This window comes from Telmatherina bonti (genome assembly GCF_933228915.1).
Source record: "Telmatherina bonti genome assembly, chromosome: 23".
NCBI lineage: Eukaryota > Metazoa > Chordata > Actinopteri > Atheriniformes > Telmatherinidae > Telmatherina > Telmatherina bonti.
In genome coordinates, this window is record NC_136632.1 from 29,784,014 (window position 1) to 29,808,037 (window position 24,024).

The 24,024-nt window shown below is 45.1% G+C and overlaps 2 protein-coding genes across 2 annotated transcripts in view; both read right to left on the bottom strand.

Annotated features, from left to right (window-relative positions):
- Nucleotides 1–9,749: 9,749 nt before the first annotated feature.
- wnt16 (wingless-type MMTV integration site family, member 16) lies at nucleotides 9,750–17,735 on the bottom strand (the record flags this gene model as incomplete). The annotated part of the gene is made up of 5 exons (XM_079263432.1): nucleotides 9,750–10,284; nucleotides 10,365–10,657; nucleotides 16,697–16,920; nucleotides 17,406–17,525; nucleotides 17,674–17,735. 5 exons carry the CDS (start codon nucleotides 17,733–17,735, stop codon nucleotides 9,829–9,831), a joined length of 1,155 nt encoding a protein of 384 aa, XP_079119558.1. The 3' UTR covers nucleotides 9,750–9,828.
- Nucleotides 17,736–18,375: 640 nt separating this feature from the next.
- The window catches only part of cped1 (cadherin-like and PC-esterase domain containing 1), a gene marked incomplete at its 3' end in the record, with an annotated part of 91,678 nt that continues 86,029 nt past the window's right edge, over nucleotides 18,376–24,024 (bottom strand). The window contains exons 15-21 of the mRNA XM_079263433.1: nucleotides 20,063–20,162; nucleotides 19,799–19,935; nucleotides 19,496–19,716; nucleotides 19,314–19,415; nucleotides 19,161–19,248; nucleotides 18,938–19,084; nucleotides 18,376–18,621 (exon numbers count right to left, since the gene is read on the bottom strand). Of these exons, the coding sequence (XP_079119559.1) occupies nucleotides 18,376–18,621; nucleotides 18,938–19,084; nucleotides 19,161–19,248; nucleotides 19,314–19,415; nucleotides 19,496–19,716; nucleotides 19,799–19,935; nucleotides 20,063–20,162 (1,041 nt within the window). The remainder of the gene's footprint in view (nucleotides 18,622–18,937; nucleotides 19,085–19,160; nucleotides 19,249–19,313; nucleotides 19,416–19,495; nucleotides 19,717–19,798; nucleotides 19,936–20,062; nucleotides 20,163–24,024) is intronic.

Sequence of the window (24,024 nt, forward strand, 5' to 3'; positions counted from 1 at the left end):
TGTGTTCCGTTGTGACATCATAGTGTTGTGTTCCTGCTGTGACATCATAGTGTTGTGTTCCCGTTGTGACGTCATAGTGTTGTGTTCCGTTGTGACAAATAAGTGTTGTGTTCCCGTTGTGACATCATAGTGTTGTGTTCCGTTGTGACATCATAGTGTTATATTCCCGTTGTGACATCATAATGTTGTGTTCCCGTTGTGACATCATAGTGTTGTGTTCCCGTTATGACATCATAGTGTTGTGTTCCGTTGTGACATCATAGTGTTGTGTTCCCATTGTGATTTCATAGTGTTGTGTTCCGTTGTGACATCATAGTGTTGTGTTCCGTTGTCACATCATAGTGTTGTGTTCCCATTGTGACATCATAGTGTTGTGTTCCGTTGTGACATCATAGTGTTGTGTTCCCGTTGTGACATCAGTGTTTTGTTCCATTGTGACATCATAGTGTTGTGTTCCCGTTGTGATGTCACAGTGGTGTGTTCCGTTGTGACATCATAGTGTTGTGTTCCCGTTGTGACATCATAGTGTTGTGTTCCGTTGTGACATCATAGTCCTGTGTTCCCGTTGTGACATCATAATGTGTTCCCGTTGTGACATCATAGTGTTGTGTTCCCGTTATGACATCATAGTGTTGTGTTCCGTTGTGACATCATAGTGTTGTGTTCCCGTTGTGACATCATAGTGTTGTGTTCCGTTGTGACATCATAGTGTTGTGTTCCGTTGTGACATCATAGTGTTGTGTTCCCGTTGTGACATCATAGTGTTGTGTTCCCGTTGTGACATCATAGTGTTGTGTTCCGTTGTGACATCATAGTGTTGTGTTCCTGCTGTGACATCATAGTGTTTATCTTCGTTGTGACATCATAGTGTTGTGTTCCATTGGGACATCATATTGTTTTTCTTCGTTGTGACATCATAGTGTTGTGTTCCTGCTGTGACATCATAGTGTTGTGTTCCCGTTGTGACATCATAGTGTTGTGTTCCGTTGTGACATCATAGTGTTGTGTTCCTGCTGTGACATCATAGTGTTGTGTTCCCGTTGTGACGTCATAGTGTTGTGTTCCGTTGTGACATCAGTGTTTTTTTCCATTGTGACATCATAGTGTTGTGTTCCGTTGTGACATCATAGTGTTGTGTTCCCATTGTGACATTATGGTGTTGTGTTCCTGCTGTGACATCATAGTGTTTTGTTCCATTGTGACATCATAGTGTTGTGTTCCCGTTGTGATGTCACAGTGTTGTGTTCCGTTGTGACATCATAGTGTTGTGTTCCATTGTGACATCATAGTGTTGTGTTCCGTTGTGACATCATAGTCCTGTGTTCCCGTTGTGACATCATAATGTGTTCCCGTTGTGACATCATAGTGTTGTGTTCCCGTTATGACATCATAGTGTTGTGTTCCGTTGTGACATCATAGTGTTGTGTTCCCGTTGTGACATCATAGTGTTGTGTTCCGTTGTGACATCATAGTGTTGTGTTCCTGCTGTGACATCATAGTGTTGTGTTCCCGTTGTGACGTCATAGTGTTGTGTTCCGTTGTGACAAATAAGTGTTGTGTTCCCGTTGTGACATCATAGTGTTGTGTTCCGTTGTGACATCATAGTGTTATGTTCCCGTTGTGACATCATAATGTTGTGTTCCCGTTGTGACATCATAGTGTTGTGTTCCTGTTATGACATCATCGTGTTGTGTTCCGTTGTGACATCATAGTGTTGTGTTCCCATTGTGATTTCATAGTGTTGTGTTCCGTTGTGACATCATAGTGTTGTGTTCCGTTGTCACATCATAGTGTTGTGTTCCCGTTGTGACATCATAGTGTTGTGTTCCGTTGTGACATCATAGTGTTGTGTTCCGTTGTGACATCATAGTGTTTTGTTCCATTGTGACATCATAGTGTTGTGTTCCCGTTGTGATGTCACAGTGTTGTGTTCCATTGTGATATCATAGTGTTGTGTTCCATTGTGACATCATAGTGTTGTGTTCCGTTGTGACATCATAGTCCTGTGTTCCCGTTGTGACATCATAATGTGTTCCCGTTGTGACATCATAGTGTTGTGTTCCCGTTATGACATCATAGTGTTGTGTCTCGTTGTGACATCATAGTGTTGTGTTCCCATTGTGACATCATAGTTTTGTGTTCCGTTGTGACGTCATAGTGTTGTGTTCCGTTGTGACGTCATAGTGTTGTGTTCCCATTGTGACATCATAGTGTTGTGTTCCTGCTGTGACATCATAGTGTTTTGTTGCATTGTGACATCATAGTGTTGTGTTCCTGTTGTGATGTCACAGTGTTGTGTTCCGTTGTGACATCATAGTGTTGTGTTCCGTTGTGACATCATAGTGTTGTGTTCACGTTGTGACATCATAGTGTTGTGTTCCCGTTGTGACGTCATAGTGTTGTGTTCCGGTTGTAATGTCATAGTGTTGTGTTCCCATTGTGACGTCATAGTGTTTTTTTCCGTTGTGACATCATAGTTTTGTGTTCCGTTGTGACATCCTAGTGTAATGTTCCATTGTGACATCATAGTGTTGTGTTCCCATTGTGACGTCATAGTGTTGTGTTCCATTGAGACATCATAGTGTTGTGTTCCTGTTGTGACATCATAGTGTTGTGTTCCATTGTGACATCATAGTGTGTTGTTCCCGTTGTGACATCATAGTGTTGTGTTCCATTGTGACATCATAGTGTTGTGTTCCGTTGTGACATCATAGTCCTGTGTTCCCGTTGTGACATCATAATGTTTTGTTCCCGTTGTGACATCATAGTGTTGTGTTCCCGTTGTGACATCATAGTGTTGTGTTCCCGTTGTGACATCATAGTGTTTTGTTCCATTGTGACATCATAGTGTTGTGTTCCCGTTGTGATGTCACAGTGTTGTGTTCCGTTGTGACATTATAGTGTTGTGTTCCATTGTGACATCATAGTGTTGTGTTCCCTTGTGACATCAGAGTATTTTGTGTTCCATTGTGACATCATAGTGTTGTGTTGCCGTTGTGACATCAGAGTGTTTTGTGTTCCATTGTGACATCATAGTGTTGTGTTCCCGTTGTGACGTCATAGGGTTTTTTTCCGTTGTGACATCATATTGTTGTGTTCCGTTGTGACATCATAGTGTTGTGTTCACGTTGTGACATCATAGTGTTGTGTTCCCTTCGTGACGTCATAGTGTTGTGTTCCGGTTGTAATGTCATAGTGTTGTATTCCGTTGTGACATCATAGTGTTGTGTTCCCGTTGTGACATCATAGTGTTGTGTTCCGTTGTGACATCATAGTGTTGGGTTCCGGATGTGAGGTCATAGTGTTGTGTTCTCGTTGTGACATCATAGTGTTGTGTTCCGTTGTGACATCAGAGTGTTTTGTGTTCCATTGTGACATCATAGTGTTTTGTTGCCGTTGTGACGTCATAGTGTTTTGTTCTGTTGTGACATCAGTGTTTTTTTTCGTTGTGACATCATAGTGTTGTGTTCCGTTGTGACATCATAGTGTTGTGTTCCTGTTGTGACATCATAGTGTTGTGTTCCCGTTGTGACATCATAGTGTTGTGTTCCCATTGTGACATCATAGTGTTGTGTTCCCGTTGTGACATCATAGTGTTGTGTTCCCGTTGTGACATCATAGTGTTGTGTTCCGTTGTGACGTCATAATGTTTTTTTCGTTGTGACATCATAGTGTTGTGTTCCATTGTGACATCATAGTGTTGTGTTCCCGTTGTGACGTCATAGTGTTTTTTTCCGTTGTGACATCATATTGTTGTGTTCCGTTGTGACATCATAGTGTTGTGTTCACTTTGTGACATCATAGTGTTGTGTTCCATTGTGACATCATAGTGTTGTGTTCCCGTTGTGACGTCATAGTGTTTTTTTCCGTTGTGACATCATATTGTTGTGTTCCGTTGTGACATCATAGTGTTGTGTTCACTTTGTGACATCATAGTGTTGTGTTCCCGTTGTGACATCATAGTGTTGTGTTCCCGTTGTGACATCATAGTGTTGTGTTGCCGTTGTGACGTCATAGTGTTGTGTTCCGTTGTGACATCATTGTGTTGTGTTCCGTCGTGATGTCATAGTGTTGTCTTCCGTTGTGAAATCATAGTGTTGGGTTCCGGATGTGAGGTCAGAGTGTTGTGTTCCATTGTGACATCATAGTCCTGTGTTCCCGTTGTGACGTCATACAGTTGTGTTCCGTTTTGACATCATAGTGTTGTGTTCCTGTTGTGACACCATAGTGTTGTGTTCCCGTTGTGACATCATAGTGTTGTGTTCCCGTTGTGACATCATAGTGTTGTGTTCCGTTGTGACACCATAGTGTTGTGTTCCCGTTGTGACATCATAGTGTTGTGTTCCCGTTATGACGTCATAGTGTTGTGTTCCATTGTGACATCATAGTGTTGTGTTCCACTGTGACGTCATAGTGTTGTGTTCCCGTTGTGACGTCATAGTGTTGTCTTCCGTTGTGACATCATAGTGCTGTGTTCCCGTTGTGACATCATAGTGTTGTGTTGCCGTTGTGACGTCATAGTGTTGTGTTCCGTTGTGACAACATAGTGTTGTCTTCCATTGTGACATCATAGTCCTGTGTTCCCGTTGTGACGTCATAGAGTTGTGTTCCGTTTTGACATCATAGTGTTGTGTTCCTGTTGTGACATCAGAGTGTTTTGTGTTCCATTGTGACATCATAGTGTTGTGTTCCTGTTGTGACATCACAGTGTTTTTTTCCGTTGTGACATAATAGTGTTTTTTTCCGTTGTGACATCATAGTGTTGTGTTCCGTTGTGACATCATAGTGTTGTGTTCCCGTTGTGACATTATGGTGTTGTGTTCCCATTGTGATGTCATAGTGTTTTTTTCCGTTGTGACATCATATTGTTGTGTTCCGTTGTGACATCATAGTGTTGTGTTCACTTTGTGACATCATAGTGTTGTGTTCACTTTGTGACATCATAGTGTTGTGTTCCCGTTGTGACGTCATAGTGTTGTGTTCCCATTGTGACGTCATAGTGTTTTTTTCCGTTGTGACATCATAGTTTTGTGTTCCGTTGTGACATCCTAGTGTAATGTTCCATTGTGACATCATAGTGTTGTGTTCCCATTGTGACATCATAGTGTTGTGTTCCCGTTGTGACATCATAGTGTTTTGTTCCATTGTGACATCATAGTGTGTTGTTCCCGTTGTGATGTGACAATGGTGTGTTCCGTTGTGACATCATAGTGTTGTGTTCCATTGTGACATCATAGTGTTGTGTTCCGTTGTGACATCATAGTCCTGTGTTCCCGTTGTGACATCATAATGTTGTGTTCCCGTTGTGACATCATAGTGTTGTGTTCCCGTTATGACATCATAGTGTTGTGTTCCGTTGTGACATCATAGTGTTGTTTTCCCATTGTGATTTCATAGTGTTGTGTTCCGTTGTGACATCATAGTGTTGTGTTCCGTTTTCACATCATAGTGTTGTGTTCCCGTTGTGACATCATAGTGTTGTGTTCCGTTGTGACATCATAGTGTTGTGTTCCCGTTGTGACATCATAGTGTTTTGTTCCATTGTGACATCATAGTGTTGTGTTCCCGTTGTGATGTCACAGTGTTGTGTTCCGTTGTGACATCATACTGTTGTGTTCCATTGTGACATCATAGTGTTGTGTTCCGTTGTGACATCATAGTCCTGTGTTCCCGTTGTGACATCATAATGTGTTCCCGTTGTGACATCATAGTGTTGTGTTCCCGTTATGACATCATAGTGTTGTGTTCCGTTGTGACATCATAGTGTTGTGTTCCCGTTGTGACATCATAGTGTTGTGTTCCGTTGTGACATCATAGTGCTGTGTTCCGTTGTGACATCATAGTGTTGTGTTCCCATTGTGACATCATAGTGTTGTGTTCCGTTGTGACATCATAGTGTTGTGTTCCTGCTGTGACATCATAGTGTTGTGTTCCCGTTGTGACGTCATAGTGTTGTGTTCCGTTGTGACAAATAAGTGTTGTGTTCCCGTTGTGACATCATAGTGTTGTGTTCCGTTGTGACATCATAGTGTTATATTCCCGTTGTGACATCATAATGTTGTGTTCCCGTTGTGACATCATAGTGTTGTGTTCCCGTTATGACATCATAGTGTTGTGTTCCGTTGTGACATCATAGTGTTGTGTTCCCATTGTGATTTCATAGTGTTGTGTTCCGTTGTGACATCATAGTGTTGTGTTCCGTTGTCACATCATAGTGTTGTGTTCCCATTGTGACATCATAGTGTTGTGTTCCGTTGTGACATCATAGTGTTGTGTTCCCGTTGTGACATCAGTGTTTTGTTCCATTGTGACATCATAGTGTTGTGTTCCCGTTGTGATGTCACAGTGTTGTGTTCCGTTGTGACATCATAGTGTTGTGTTCCGTTGTGACATCATAGTCCTGTGTTCCCGTTGTGACATCATAATGTGTTCCCGTTGTGACATCATAGTGTTGTGTTCCCGTTATGACATCATAGTGTTGTGTTCCGTTGTGACATCATAGTGTTGTGTTCCCGTTGTGACATCATAGTGTTGTGTTCCGTTGTGACATCATAGTGTTGTGTTCCGTTGTGACATCATAGTGTTGTGTTCCCGTTGTGACATCATAGTGTTGTGTTCCGTTGTGACATCATAGTGTTGTGTTCCGTTGTGACATCATAGTGTTGTGTTCCTGCTGTGACATCATAGTGTTGTGTTCCGTTGTGACATCATAGTGTTGTGTTCCCGTTGTGACATCATAGTGTTGTGTTCCCGTTGTGACATCATAGTGTTGGGTTCCGGATGTGAGGTCATAGTGTTGTGTTCCCGTTGTGACATCATAGTGTTGTGTTCCGTTGTGACATCAGTGTTTTTTTCCATTGTGACATCATAGTGTTGTGTTCCGTTGTGACGTCATAGTGTTGTGTTCCCATTGTGACATTATAGTGTTGTGTTCCTGCTGTGACATCATAGTGTTTTGTTCCATTGTGACATCATAGTGTTGTGTTCCCGTTGTGATGTCACAGTGTTGTGTTCCGTTGTGACATCATAGTGTTGTGTTCCATTGTGACATCATAGTGTTGTGTTCCGTTGTGACATCATAGTCCTGTGTTCCCGTTGTGACATCATAATGTGTTCCCGTTGTGACATTATAGTGTTGTGTTCCCGTTATGACATCATAGTGTTGTGTTCCGTTGTGACATCATAGTGTTGTGTTCCCGTTGTGACATCATAGTGTTGTGTTCCGTTGTGACATCATAGTGTTGTGTTCCTGCTGTGACATCATAGTGTTGTGTTCCCGTTGTGACGTCATAGTGTTATGTTCCCGTTGTGACATCATAGTGTTATGTTCCCGTTGTGACATCATAATGTTGTGTTCCCGTTGTGACATCATAGTGTTGTGTTCCCGTTATGACATCATCGTGTTGTGTTCCGTTGTGACATCATAGTGTTGTGTTCCCATTGTGATTTCATAGTGTTGTGTTCCGTTGTGACATCATAGTGTTATGTTCCCGTTGTGACATCATAATGTTGTGTTCCCGTTGTGACATCATAGTGTTGTGTTCCCGTTATGACATCATCGTGTTGTGTTCCGTTGTGACATCATAGTGTTGTGTTCCCATTGTGATTTCATAGTGTTGTGTTCCGTTGTGACATCATAGTGTTGTGTTCCGTTGTCACATCATAGTGTTGTGTTCCCGTTGTGACATCATAGTGTTGTGTTCCGTTGTGACATCATAGTGTTGTGTTCCGTTGTGACATCATAGTGTTTTGTTCCATTGTGACATCATAGTGTTGTGTTCCCGTTGTGATGTCACAGTGTTGTGTTCCGTTGTGATATCATAGTGTTGTGTTCCATTGTGACATCATAGTGTTGTGTTCCGTTGTGACATCATAGTCCTGTGTTCCCGTTGTGACATCATAATGTGTTCCCGTTGTGACATCATAGTGTTGTGTTCCCGTTATGACATCATAGTGTTGTGTCTCGTTGTGACATCATAGTGTTGTGTTCCCATTGTGACATCATAGTTTTGTGTTCCGTTGTGACATCATAGTGTTGTGTTCCTGCTGTGACATCATAGTGTTGTGTTCCCGTTGTGACGTCATAGTGTTGTGTTCCGTTGTGACGTCATAGAGTTGTGTTCCGTTGTGACATCATAGTGTTGTGTTCCTGTTGTGACATCAGTGTTTTTTTCCGTTGTGACATCAGTGTTTTTTCCCGTTGTGACATCATAGTGTTGTGTTCCGTTGTGACATCATAGTGTTGTGTTCCGGTTGTGACATCATAGTGTTGTGTTCCTGCTGTGACATCATAGTGTTGTGTTCCGTTGTGACGTCAGTGTTGTGTTCCGTTGTGACGTCATAGAGTTGTGTTCCGTGTTGACATCATAGAGTTGTGTTCCGTTGTGACATCATAGTGTTGTGTTGCTGTTGTGACATCAGTGTTTTTTTCCGTTGTGACATCATAGTGTTCTGTTCCCGTTGTGACGTCATAGTGTTGTGTTAACGAGTCGGTGTTGTGATGCTCTGGTTTTTAGTTGTGTTGTTTATCTCTGTTGTTTACACCACAACAGGATGTGCAGTTTGTGCAGACTTTAAAACAATGATAAACACAGTTATTTACACATAAATAAATCTTTATTGTTAAGTTTCAGTCTTAATGGAAAGTTGGAACTCTATACCGGTTCAGGTCTGGATCCTTTTCGGGTGTGGTTCGGGTCCGGTTCGGTTCGTCTTAGTCGGAGGTGTTGCCATGTCAGCGGAGATGAAGGTTTTCCTGGCTGTCCAGAGGCCTGGACTACGGAGCCACATGAACACACCTGGATATGTCATTGTTACCTGGGTCCACTTCCCCACACGTCGAGGATGGGGCCAGATAAATGTAATCTGATTACTTTGTTCCAGCCGTTTCAGACGGAACTTCCAGTTTCTTCTTTATATTCAGTTTTCAGATTTTTCCAGGTGTTTTGACATTGTTCTGTTCCAGGTGTGTATCAGGTGAGAAAGAGGCCAGGTTGTTGCTGCTGGTGCAGTTTGGCACCACCTGGTGGCGGCTTCATTCATGTGACTTTGGTTTCTATCAGGCAAGTTTCGACCACCTAAAGAATAGGTGTCAAACTCCAGTCCTGGAGGACTGGTATCCTGCAGGTTTTTGTTGTCTCGAAGCTCCAACACAGCCAACCATAATTCAGAAACGGTTGACGAGAAGCTGCTGGATCCATCTGATTTGAATCAGCTGTGGTGGTGGAGAGAAACAAGAACCTGCCGGATAGCGACCCTCCAGGACTGGAGTTTGACACCCCTGATCTAAAGCGAGGACCCCGCTATTTTCTGATGACACTAAACCTGGAGGTGTTCAAGTGTTCCTCCTAAGTTGTTATTACAGGATATGTTTGTGCATTTTGCAAGTAAACGCATAACTACGTAAGTTATTAGCATGTTTCTATGTACGTGGAGACCGTTGCTAACTGGACTTGTTAGCTTGATGCTGCTACCTCAGCTAATTAGCACTGCACAAATCAGACATCATGAAATGTGAACGATTTACTTTTTTATATTTTCAGAAACCAAACTTTCATGGAAACTACGTAAAATGTTCTCATGTACTCATGGCCTGGTTTCTTCTTGAGAGGACCATGTTCCAACCGGTTATCACCTCCAGTCATCTTTGACACCAGTATGAGCTAAGACGTGTTTTCCAGGCCCTTCATGTGTTATTTACAATTCCTTTTCATGAATTATTTCCAGGTGTGAGGGGCCTTCCAGGTGACTTCCATGTGTTATTTCCAGGTGTGTTCCAGATCTTTTCCAGATATGTTCCAGGCTTGTTTTAGGTTTTCTTTCCAGATGTTATTTACAGGTGTGCATGTCGTTCATGCTCTCGCAGCGGCTGCAGCGGACATAGCAGCACCAGACGAACTTGCATTTGCAGCGCTGCACGTGTCGCACCACATGCGTGTTGTATCCTCTCCCACAGCAGAGCAGGTTGCAGCCATCCGGTCCGGCCGAGGTCCGGTTGCAGTGCCGGCCTCTGGTCCCAGCGATGCCCCGCCGCTGGTCCTCCAGGCAGTAGTTGGGGGACTTGTTCAGGTAGACAAGCTGATGCTTGTCGACGGGCCGCCGCTGCTCCTTCCTCCTCATCTTCCTCTTGGCATGGCTGGACACCTGCACGCTATGCTCGTAGCGTTCCTTCAGGTACACACCCACACGCTCAAACGGCGCCATTGTCCTCCAGCACGTCTTCACAGCGCAGGAACCAGAAACACCGTGACAGCGGCAGTCCGTGGTCATCGTCCTATCGACAGCCTGCGGGACACAGAACAGAGACGGGTGAGACACCTCATCTCGACGCGTGATGCTCCACCTGGTGGAGGAACCGTTCACACCTGTCGCCCAGCCTCGCTGTTGTGCTGGTTCATGGAGCTCAGGGTGAACCCGCCTCGACTCGTGGACACATTCTTCACTGCGCTCTCCATGAACTTCCGGCTGAACCAGGTACCATACTGGATGTGATCCGAGCAGCCGCCCCAATGCCAGCCCTTCGCCATGCTCGAGCCGCTGCCGCGCAGCTTGGCGTCGCAACCACACTCCGTCATGTTGCCCTGGCTGCACGAGTGCGTCACAGCATGCACGAGCCCCGCAGCCATCACTGCATGGATAAAAGCGGTTTCTTTGGTTCCTATAGGAGGACAGAAAATAACGTTACACTTCAGGTTTTAGGTGCTAACGTTGGAGCCTGGAGTCTCACCTCTCGGTTCCACCGAGCTGCTGGAACAATAGTCAGCCAGAGTGCTTCTACGTGGAACTGCAATTCTGAAGCATCCAAGAAGCGCCACTTTCCACTTCCGTAAAATAGACTTTGAAATCACGTCAATGTGGAGCAGAGCGGATTGTTCTGGCAGGAAATCCGCCAATGAAAACCAACATGGATCCAGTGGATTTTAGCAGTGAAGGTCTACATGTCCACTCTGGATGCATTTTATTCTGAAACATCAACATTTCTTCATCACCGGCACCAACCTGTTAGGTGAGACACGGCTTGACTTCATAAATGACTGCATGGAAAACATGCATTTATCTTTAATGAGGAAAGCTGTTGTTTTCACACCACATGTCCCTGCTATAAAGAAATAAAGCACATTCGACATGGTCCAACTGCGCCTGCTAATTTATTTGCTGCTTTATTGTTTATTTTAAAGCCTTTTTGTAAAGCTTTCTAGGTAGGCCTATTAGCGTTAGCTGCTAACGTGGGAGCCCCTGTCGTAGTACTAACTGCTTACATGGGAGACCATTGCTTTTGCGTTAGCTGCTAATGTTGGAGCCCATGATGTTAGCATTAGCCTCTAATGTTGGAGTCAATGATGATAGCATTATCTGCTAATGTTGGAACTCATGATGTTAATGATGGCTGATGATGTTGGAGGGCATGAGGTAAGTGTTCCTGTAATATATTTAAGCCCATCTTGTATCATTACCCGCTAATGGTAAGGTCCATGATGTTAGCATTAGCCGCTAATATTGAAGGCCATGATGTTTGTGTTATGTGCTAATATTCAAGCCCACAATGTTCGCATTAGCCACTAATGTTAAGGCCCATAATGTTAGCCGCTAATATTGGAGCCCATGGTGTTAGCATTAGCTGCTAATGTTGTTTTTTCTCTCATTCACCTGTCAAAAGTAAGCTGATCTGAACCAGCTGATGAACGTGTTGCTATGGTAACGCTTGTAATTAACTTGAATGTTGCACACACTACGCACACAAATCTTTATGGTAAATTAATTACACAATAGCTAAGTATTGTGCATATGGCACTTCAAATAATTTTCCTCATGTCAGTAGATATCCTGGTAATCACAGCTTTATGTCGCATGATTAGCAATACTTCATATCCAATAATGTTACAGAACAAAGAATGTATGAAGTATTTTAATCTCCAAGTTAGAATAACTGATTACTTAATCACTCATTTACTAAAGACACGAGCACAAAACACATCACTGCTGTGGGCGCCTGGACTGGGGCGATGGCGGGTGCCCTCATTTTAATTTCTGAAAGGTGATATGATGTTAGTTTTAGCTGGTAATGTTGGAGCCCATGATGTTAGTTTTAGCTGTTAATGTTGGAGCCATGGTGTTAGTTTTAGCTGTTAATGTTGGAGCAATGATGTTAGTTTTAGCTGTTAATGTTGGAGCCATGATGTTACCTTTAGCTGTTAATGTTGGAGCCCATGATGTTAGTTTTAGCTGGTAATGTTGGAGCCATGGTGTTAGTTTTAGCTGGTAATGTTGGAGCCATGGTGTTAGTTTTAGCTGGTAATGTTGGAGCCATGATGTTAGTTTTAGCTGTTAATGTTGGAGCCATGGTGTTAGTTTTAGCTGGTAATGTTGGAGCCATGGTGTTAGTTTTAGCTGTTAATGTTGGAGCCCATGATGTTAGTTTTAGCTGGTAATGTTGGAGCCATGATGTTAGTTTTAGCTGTTAATGTTGGAGCCATGATGTTAGTTTTAGCTGTTAATGTTGGAGCCATGGTGTTAGTTTTAGTTGTTAATGTTGGAGCAATGATGTTAGTTTTAGTTGTTAATGTTGGAGCCATGATGTTACCTTTAGCTGTTAATGTTGGAGCCCATGATGTTAGTTTTAGCTGTTAATGTTGGAGCCCATGATGTTCGTTTTAGTTGTTAATGTTGGAGCCATGATGTTAGTTTTAGCTGTTAATGTTGGAGCCATGGTGTTAGTTTTAGCTGTTAATGTTGGAGCCATGGTGTTAGTTTTAGCTGGTAATGTTGGAGCCATGCTGTTAGTTTTAGCTGTTAATGTTGGAGCCATGCTGTTAGTTTTAGCTGGTAATGTTGGAGCCATGGTGTTAGTTTTAGCTGGTAATGTTGGAGCCATGATGTTAGTTTTAGCTGTTAATGTTGGAGCCATGGTGTTAGTTTTAGCTGGTAATGTTGGAGCCATGGTGTTAGTTTTAGCTGTTAATGTTGGAGCCATGGTGTTAGTTTTAGCTGTTAATGTTGGAGCCATGCTGTTAGTTTTAGCTGTTAATGTTGGAGCCATGGTGTTAGTTTTAGCTGTTAATGTTGGAGCCATGGTGTTAGTTGTAGATGTTAATGTTGGGTCCATGCTGTTAGTTTTAGTTGTTAATGATGGAGCCATGGTGTTAGTTTTAGCTGTTAATGTTGGGGCCAGGGTGTTAGTTTTAGTTGTTAATGATGGAGCCATGATGTTAGTTTTAGCTGTTAATGTTGGAGCCATGGTGTTAGTTTTAGCTGTTAATGTTGGAGCCATGGTGTTAGTTTTAGCTGTTAATGTTGGGGCCATGCTGTTAGTTTTAGCTGTAAATGTAGGGGCCATGGTGTTAGTTTTAGCTGTTAATGTTGGAGCCATGCTGTTAGTTTTAGTTGTTAATGATGGAGCCATGGTGTTCATTTTAGCTGTTAATGTTGGAGCCCATGATGTTAGTTTTAGCTGTTAATGTTGGAGCCATGGTGTTAGTTTTAGTTGTTAATGTTGGAGCCATGATGTTAGTTTTAGCTGTTAATGTTGGAGCCATGATGTTAGTTTTAGCTATTAATGTTGGAACCATGCTGTTAGTTTTAGCTGTTAATGTTGGAGCCATGCTGTTAGATTTAGTTGTTAATGATGGAGCCATAATGTTAGTTTTAGCTGTTAATGTTGGAGCCATGGTGTTAGTTTTAGCTGTTAATGTTGGGGCCATGCTGTTAGTTTTAGCTGTTATTGTAGGGGCCATGGTGTTAGTTTTAGCTGTTAATGTTGGAGCTATGCTGTTAGTTTTAGCTGTTAATGTTGGGGCCATGCTGTTAGTTTTAGTTGTTAATGATGGAGCCATGGTGTTAGTTTTAGCTGTTAATGTTGGAGCTATGCTGTTAGTTTTAGCTGTTAATGTTGGGGCCATGGTGTTAGTTTTAGCTGTTAATGTTGGAGCCATGGTGTTACCTTTAGCTGTTAATGTTGGAGCCATGGTGTTAGTTTTAGCTGTTAATGTTGGAGCCATGGTGTAGCTGTTAATGTTGGAGCCATGGTGTTAGTTTTAGCTGGTAATGTTGGAGCCATGGTGTTAGTTTTAGCTGGTAATGTTGGAGCCATGGTGTTAGTTTTAGCTGGTAATGTTGGAGCCATGATGTTAGTTTTAGCTGGTAATGTTGGAGCCATGGTGTTAGTTTTAGCTGTTAATGTTGGAGCCATGGTGTTAGTTTTAGCTGGTAATGTTGGAGCCATGATGTTAGTTTTAGCTGTTAATGTTGGAGCCATGGTGTTAGTTTTAGCTGGTAATGTTGGAGCCATGATGTTAGTTTTAGCTGTTAATGTTGGAGCCATGGTGTTAGTTTTAGCTGGTAATGTTGGAGCCATGGTGTTAGTTTTAGCTGGTAATGTTGGAGCCATGGTGTTAGTTTTAGCTGGTAATGTTGGAGCCATGATGTTAGTTTTAGCTGTTAATGTTGGAGCCATGGTGTTAGTTTTAGCTGGTAATGTTGGAGCCATGGTGTAGCTGTTAATGTTGGAGCCATGGTGTTAGTTTTAGCTGGTAATGTTGGAGCCATGGTGTTAGTTTTAGCTGGTAATGTTGGAGCCATGGTGTTAGTTTTAGCTGGTAATGTTGGAGCCATGATGTTAGTTTTAGCTGGTAATGTTGGAGCCATGATGTTAGTTTTAGCTGGTAATGTTGGAGCCATGGTGTTAGTTTTAGCTGGTAATGTTGGAGCCATGGTGTTAGTTTTAGCTGGTAATGTTGGAGCCATGGTGTTAGATTTAGCTGTTAATGTTGGAGCCATGCTGTTAGTTTTAGCTGGTAATGTTGGAGCCACGATGTTAGTTTTAGCTGTTAATGTTGGAGCCACGATGTTAGTTTTAGCTGGTAATGTTGGAGCCATGGTGTTAGTTTTAGCTGGTAATGTTGGAGCCATGGTGTTAGTTTTAGCTGGTAATGTTGGAGCCATGGTGTTAGTTTTAGCTGGTAATGTTGGAGCCATGGTGTTAGTTTTAGCTGGTAATGTTGGAGCCATGATGTTAGTTTTAGCTGTTAATGTTGGAGCCATGGTGTTAGTTTTAGCTGGTAATGTTGGAGCCATGGTGTTAGTTTTAGCTGGTAATGTTGGAGCCATGGTGTTAGTTTTAGTTGTTAATGTTGGAGCCATGATGTTAGTTTTAGCTGTTAATGTTGGAGCCATGGTGTTAGTTTTAGCTGGTAATGTTGGAGCCATGGTGTTAGTTTTAGCTGGTAATGTTGGAGCCATGGTGTTAGTTTTAGCTGTTAATGTTGGAGCCATGGTGTTAGTTTTAGCTGGTAATGTTGGAGCCATGATGTTAGTTTTAGCTGGTAATGTTGGAGCCATGGTGTTAGTTTTAGCTGGTAATGTTGGAGCCATGGTGTTAGTTTTAGCTGGTAATGTTGGAGCCATGGTGTTAGTTTTAGCTGGTAATGTTGGAGCCATGGTGTTAGTTTTAGCTGGTAATGTTGGAGCCATGGTGTTAGTTTTAGCTGGTAATGTTGGAGCCATGGTGTTAGTTTTAGCTGGTAATGTTGGAGCCATGATGTTAGTTTTAGCTGGTAATGTTGGAGCCATGGTGTTAGTTTTAGCTGGTAATGTTGGAGCCATGATGTTAGTTTTAGCTGGTAATGTTGGAGCCATGATGTTAGTTTTAGCTGGTAATGTTGGAGCCATGGTGTTAGTTTTAGCTGGTAATGTTGGAGCCATGGTGTTAGTTTTAGCTGGTAATGTTGGAGCCATGGTGTTAGTTTTAGCTGGTAATGTTGGAGCCATGATGTTAGCGTTAGACACTTAAATTAGAGCTCATTATGTTAGCATTAGCTGTTCTAATTTGAGCCATTGATTGAAGTCTTAGCTGCTGACGTGCAAAATGATAAATTACTAAAAAAGAAAAACTCAACTTGTTCATTTTTCTTCCAACTGGAGGAAGTGGAACACCTGAATGAAGAACATCTAGAACAGGAACCCCTTTAGGCACCAGGCGCCCAGGGGATCTGGTTTTTGGTCTTCGGTGACATAAGATGACAATAATATTTTCCTTGGTTTTACTGAAGGAACCTTGGAAACAGTTTCCACCATGTGTGTCCTGGTTGGTCCTGTATGTTGCTGTGAACAGGAAGTCTTACTGTCTACATAATGATGACATCACAGCTGTCCTGCAGGGTAGATCTACCTGCATTTATATCATTTATGTAAATTTTCATATAAAACCTCATCCTATGCATCTGAAATATAATGCTTTTGTATATTGTTTTAAAATAATTGTCTTTTTGCTTTGTCTGGAGACACAACGTCTTTTCTAAGCTAATAATATAATCACTTCCATCTTAAATGGTTTATGTATAAAGCAAATATATTTCACAGATACAGAAAAATGTACATCTATCCAGATATGAAGATATATAGTATCTAAGCATAACTGTTATGTGATGGACTGGCATGATGTCCCCGCCTCTCGCCCCAGACTGCTGGGAGAGACTCCAGCTTCCCTGCGACTTGAAACAGACGAAGAAAATAAAAAAACAACAAAAGTTCCATTTCGTCAGTTTTCTAGATAGATGCATATTATCCAGTTCAGCCTGATTCCAGGCGACTTGGAGAGAGAACCCGGTGAACTGAGACATGTTTCCATGTTCCTGATTGGTTTGACTGAACTGTTCACAGTTCTGGGGGCCCCAGCGGCCCTGGTCCCCATGGCAACACTTACCACTGGTGAGCTCGTGTCCGAACACGTTGGGCTCCTGTGACGTGGAGCAGTTCCAGCGCTCGTGCCTGAACTGGCTGTGGCACGCGGCCACCGCGAGCCGGGCTCCGTCGCGCACGCTGGGCAGCAGGAAGGGCTTCCGGCGGCAGAGCTCGCGCTGGCGGCCGCTGAGAGGGACGTCAGAGCAGCTGAGCTCCGGGACTCCCGCGGAGGTCACACCCAGCCACCTGCAGGGGAAGGCGGCTGCGTTAGCGGCCGGAGCCCGGTGTGTGTGTGTGTGTGGGGGGATCTGGTTTGTTTTCAGTCACTTTTCTGCTCTAAACAGAAAAAACATCAAATCTGGAAGAAAAACTAAAAATAAACAATAAATTAAATCACAGCTTTGTGGCGCGCGTGCGTGAGGCGCAGCTGCATTGGCCTGATTGAATTAAATGAAGTAAATTGCGTGAAAGAGGTGCGCGTGCGGCCACTTTGCCTCGAACCACGTGAGCAAATCAAACGGCTTCTGTTCGCGGAGCAGCTGGACCGGAACCGGACCAGAACCGGGCCTCACAGGTCAAAATGCATGCGTGGGCCTTTAGCTGCGCGCGCGCGCGCGTGCGCGCTTCACCACGTCGGATCTGACAGTATGATTTATTGTTCGGTCCATTAGAACCGGAACTCGGTTCCGTCAGCTTGGAGCAGAACCGGTCCCGGATAAACAGAACTTTACCGACTGAGGCTGAGCGCACGCGTGGCGCGCGCGTGTGCGTGCTTCAGGCTCAGATAAAGGTTTATTCTGCGCGCGGTGGAACCGGAACCAGATGCTGGTGCAGGGTTCGGTTCGGCACACCTGAGCAGGTACACAGAGGCGCGTCACACCACCACGTGCGCACAGCTGGTTTTCAGGAGCGCGTGAACGTCTGTCGAACCCCAAAAGAAAAATAAGTCACTTAAAAACAGACCCGGTCCGGGTCCGGGTCTGTGGGTCCGGTACTTACACCCAGCTGGTCCGGCCGGGGAGCAGACGCATGGAGACCAGCAGCAGAGTCAGAGTCCACATGCCTGGAACCCTACAGCTCCGGGTCTCCATCCCTCCTCACCGGGGGTCTCTGTCTCATGCTGGACCGGACCGGACTGGACGCATCGATCCCGGCCCTGGTGCGGTCTAGATCCGGACTTGAGCCTACTCTCTGTGTCTCTAAAGTTTGTGATCCTAGAAGGGGGCAAAAGCTGCAGACGGGACCAGTCCAGTCCAGGACGATCCTCATTGGACGGGCGCGTGTGCTGACGTCACAGCCGGACCGTAATTGGTCGGCTGGATCATGATTATGAAAAGCTGCAGATGAAGAATCAGAACTAAATGTAGCAACAATAAAACTTTATTAACATTTACAGGACAAAAAAACTAAATATTTTTATACAAGTTTAGAAAAGCAAAGTAAACATCTGTAAAAAAAACAACAAAAAAACAAAACACACATATATATATATATATATATATATATATATATATATATATATATATACATATATATATATATATATATATATATATATATATATATATATATATATATATATATATATACATATACATATATATACATATATATATATATATATATATATATATATATATATATACATATATATATACATACAGGCGAGGCTCACCTGGTCCAGGAGGAACCAGGCGAGGCTCACCTGGTCTTGCCGTCCCTGCTTGTGGGACACAGGCGGCTCAGCAGTATCTCAGAGTAGACCTGGTTTACTGGTCCTCTAACGTGATAGAGTTGGGGATTGGAATCCGTCTCCTGCTCCATTTCCAAAATGGAGTGTTGGAATTCTGGTCCCGGTCCGGCACCAGCAGGTCCATAGGATCCATCAGGTCCTGGCTTTTTGATGAGAGGTTTTGAGTCATCAGAAGTCTTCCTGATCTTCTCCACCTGAGAGGACACAAGACTTGGTTTGAGACAGGTAGTCTGGACTGGACCACCAGCAGCTAACTGGTTTCTTTCAGCTGGAAACTTGAAAGTTTCCGTTTCGAAAAGAAGAAATTATTTTGGAAATAAACATGTCTGCTTTGGGAAGTTGAAACTTGACTTTTGGCAGCTTAATGAGAGTCTTTAGAAAAGAACTTTTCAGAAGAGAACAATCCTGACGTGGGAAAAAGCGGAAGACTTCTGCGATAAATTGGTAGATTTCTACGATAAATGGGCAAATTTCTGCGTTAAATCTGGGGAAACATCAGACTATGGTTACCTCGTGGAAGTGGCAGGCACATCGTCCCTGCAGGAATTCTTTGTATCGACCCACGGTGATGCTGAACGTGTCGATGACCTCATACCCATGATGCTTTGCAGCAGCGACAATGTTTTCATTCTCTCTGAAGAGATTTTGTATTTGGGCCTGGAGAAGAAGAATATGAGGGGGTCTGAGGACCAACACAGGGCTGGTTTTAACTGGCAGCAGAAGACAAACCCACCAGACTGAGAGACCGGACCCCGTCCACAGGAAGGTGGAAGCCCAGACCCAGAGACTTCACCACCACCAGGATGTTGCTCAGGGACTCTCTGAGGAAGAGGAGGATGAATTTATTCTTCTCATGGATGGACACGTGTGTGTTAGCAAAGCTTACCTGTCCAACACTTCCTGAACTGTCCTCAAGTGGTTGATGTTTAGCCACTGGACTCCGCCTACCACCAGAACAGTTAGATTGGAGTTGTCCAGAGGTCGTGACCTTCACAGAGGTAAAGGTTGATGATGAGAAGCAGCAGCACCCCCCCCCCCGCCTGCACCTGACAGGTAACTTCCACTTACCTGGCAAGCAGCTGCTGCAGCGCCTCGATGAACGTCGGCCGCTGCTCTCTGTCCAACCAGAACTGAGGATAATAGGAATAGCTGACCTGGGTCCGTTCTCTGTTCAGGTTCCGGTAGACCAGCGTGTCGTGAGCTTTCCCCCAGTCTTCCAGACTGGCGTTGACCTGCTCCATCAGGTAGAACATCATTCCCCGATTGGTCGAGTCCCCGATGAACAACACCTGTGGAACAGCAACCACAGGTGAACCGTCCCCTTTAGGACAGACCCAAGCTCACCAGAGACACCAGATCAGCTGACCTCACCTTCCTGTCACTCATACAGTCCTGCAGCAGGGGGCGGGACACCACTGGGTGGTAACAGCCATCTGGTTGCCAGGCAACCTCTCTCCAATCACACGTCCTGTTGTCAGAACAGCTGAGACACGGAACCAGCCACCGACCTGGAGACACAGGACCACACAGAAGACATGGAGACAGGCGGATAAGACGTAAAAGACAAAGACAGACAGGTGAGACAGAAAGGTGAGGACGACACAGACAGGGGAAATGAGTGAGACCTGATCAGACCTGGGACATGTCCTGAGCTGCAGGTCTGAACTGGATTCTGAGATGTAAAGTGGGGCTGAAGACCACATGAGACACCAGGCTGGACCGGGAGACCACAATCCTGAAACAAGGACAGCAGATGGAACAAGGTAGGATGGAGGACAGACGGTAGGATGGAGGACAGATGGTAGGATGGAGGACAGATGGTAGGATGGAGGACAGATGGTAGGATGGAGAACAGACGGTAGGATGGAGGACAGATGGTTGGATGGAGAACAGATGGTAGGATGGAAGACAGACGGTAAAATGGACGACAGATGGTAGGATAGAGGACGGATGGTTGGATGGAGGACAGATGGTTGGATGGAGGACAGACGGTAGGATGGAGGACAGATGGTTGGATGGAAGATAGATGGTTGGATGGAGAACAGATGGTAAGATGGAGGACAGACGGTAGGATGGAGAACAGACGGTAGGATGGAGGACAGACGGTAGGATGGAGGACAGACGGTAGGATTGAGGACAGATGGTTGGATGGAGAAGAGATGGTAGGATGGAGGACAGATGGTAGGATGGAGGACAGACGGTAGGATAGAGGACGGATGGTTGGATGGAAGACAGAAGGTAGGATGGAGGACAGATGGTTGGATGGAAGACAGATGGTTGGATGGAGGAAAGACGGTAGGATGGACGACAGTTGGTAGGATAGAGGACGGATGGTTGGATGGAAGACAGACAGTAGGATGGAGGACGGATGGTTGGATGGAGAACAGATGGTAGGATGGAGGACAGACGGTAGGATGGAGAACAGATGGTAGGATGGAGGACAGACGGTAGGATGGAGGACAGACGGTAGAATTGAGGACAGAAGGTTGGATGGAGAAGAGATGGTAGGATGGAGGACAGATGGTAGGATGGAGGACAGACGGTAGGATAGAGGACGGATGGTTGGATGGAAAACAGAAGGTAGGATGGAGGACAGATGGTTGGATGGAAGACAGATGGTTGGATGGAGGACAGACGGTAGGATGGAGGACAGATGGTTGGATGGAAGATAGATGGTTGGATGGAGAAAAGATGGTAAGATGGAGGACAGACGGTAGGATAGAGGACGGAAGGTTGGATGGAAGACAGACGGTAGGATGGAGGACAGATGGTTGGATGGAGGACAGACGGTAGGATGGAGGACAGATGGTTGGATGGAGAACAGATGGTAGGATGGAGGACAGACGGTAGGATAGAGGACGGATGGTTGGATGGAAGACAGACGGTAGGATGGAGGACAGATGGTTGGATGGAGGACAGACGGTAGGATGGAGGACAGACGGTAGGATGGAGGACAGACGGTAGGATGGAGGACAGACAGTAGGATTGAGGACAGATGGTAGGATGGAGAACAGATGGCAGGATGGAGGATAGACAGTAGGATGGAGGACAGATGGTAGGATGGAGAACAGACGGTAGGATGGAGGACAGACGGTAGGATGGAGGATAGACAGTAGGGTGGAGGACAGATGGTAGGATGGAGGACAGACGGTAGGATGGAGGATAGACAGTAGGATGGAGGACAGACGGTAGGATAGAGGACAGATGGTTGGATGGAGAACAGATGGCAGGATGGAGGACAGACGGTAGGATGGAGGATAGACAGTAGGATGGAGGACAGATGGTAGGATGGAGAAAAGACGGTAGTATGGAGGACAGACGGTAGGATGGAGGATAGACAGTAGGATGGAGGACAGATGGTAGGATGGAGAACAGATGGTAGGATGGAAGACAGATGGTTGGATGGAAGACAGATGGTTGGATGGAGAACAGATGGTAGGATGGAGGACAGACGGTAGGATGGAGGATAGACAGTAGGATGGAGGACAGATGGTAGGATGGAGAACAGATGGCAGGATGGAGGACAGACGGTAGGATGGAGGATAGACAGTAGGATGGAGGACAGATGGTAGGATGGAGAAAAGACGGTAGTATGGAGGACAGACGGTAGGATGGAGGATAGACAGTAGGATGGAGGACAGATGGTAGGATGGAGGACAGACGGTAGGATGGAGGATAGACAGTAGGATGGAGGACAGACGGTAGGATGGAGGACAGACGGTAGGATAGAGGACAGATGGTTGGATGGAAGACAGAAGGTAGGATGGAGGACAGACGGTAGGATAGAGGACAGACGGTTGGATGGAAGACAGATGGTTGGATGGAGAACAGATGGTAGGATGGAGGACAGATGGCTGGAAGGAGAACAGATGGTTGGATGGAGAACAGATGGTAGGATGGAGGACAGATGGTTGGATGGAGGACAGACGGTAGGATAGAGGACAGATGGTAGGATGGAGGACAGATGGTTGGATGAAGAAAAGATGGTAGGATAGAGGACAGATGGTTGGATGGAAGACAGAAGGTAGGATGGAGGACAGACGGTGGGATAGAGGACAGATGGTAGGATGGAGGACAGATGGTAGGATGGAGGACAGACGGTAGGATGAAGAAAAGACGGTAGGATAGAGGACAGATGGTTGGATGGAAGACAAATGGTTGGATGGAGAACAGATGGTAGGATAGAGGACAGATGGTTGGATGGAGAACAGATGGTAGGATGGAAGACAGACGGTAAAATGGACGACAGATGTTAGGATAGAGGACGGATGGTTGGATGGAAGACAGACGGTAGGATGGAGGACAGATGGTTGGATGGAGGACAGACGGTAGGATGGAGGACAGATGGTTGGATGGAAGATAGATGGTTGGATGGAGAACAGATGGTAAGATGGAGGACAGACGGTAGGATGGAGAACAGACGGTAGGATGGAGGACAGATGGTAGGATGGAGGACAGACGGTAGGATGGAGGACAGACGGTAGGATTGAGGACAGATGGTTGGATGGAGAAGAGATGGTAGGATGGAGGACGGATGGTAGGATGGAGGACAGACGGTAGGATAGAGGACGGATGGTTGGATGGAAGACAGAAGGTAGGATGGAGGACAGATGGTTGGATGGAAGACAGATGGTTGGATGGAGGAAAGACGGTAGGATGGACGACAGTTGGTAGGATAGAGGACGGATGGTTGGATGGAAGACAGACAGTAGGATGGAGGACGGATGGTTGGATGGAGAACAGATGGTAGGATGGAGGACAGACGGTAGGATGGAGAACAGATGGTAGGATGGAGGACAGACGGTAGGATGGAGGACAGACGGTAGAATTGAGGACAGAAGGTTGGATGGAGAAGAGATGGTAGGATGGAGGACAGATGGTAGGATGGAGGACAGATGGTTGGATGGAGGACAGACGGTAGGATGGACGACAGATGGTAGGATAGAGGACGGATGGTTGGATGGAGGACAGACGGTAGGATGGAGGACAGATGGTTGGATGGAAGATAGATGGTTGGATGGAGAAAAGATGGTAAGATGGAGGACAGACGGTAGGATAGAGGACGGAAGGTTGGATGGAAGACAGACGGTAGGATGGAGGACAGATGGTTGGATGGAGGACAGACGGTAGGATGGAGGACAGATGGTTGGATGGAGAACAGATGGTAGGATGGAGGACAGATGGTTGGATGGAAGATAGATGGTTGGATGGAGAAAAGATGGTAAGATGGAGGACAGACGGTAGGATAGAGGACGGATGGTTGGATGGAAGACAGACGGTAGGATGGAGGACAGATGGTTGGATGGAGGACAGACGGTAGGATGGAGGACAGATGGTTGGATGGAAGACAGACGGTAGGATGGAGGACAGATGGTTGGATGGAGGACAGACGGTAGGATGGAGGACAGATGGTTGGATGGAGAACAGATGGTAGGATGGAGGACAAATGGTAGGATGGAGGACAGACGGTAGGATGGAGGACAGACGGTTGGATGTAGAACAGACGGTAGGATGGAGGACAGATAGTAGGATGGAGGACAGACGGTAGGAAGGAGGACAGACGGTAGGATGGAGGACAGAGAGTAGGATGGAGGACA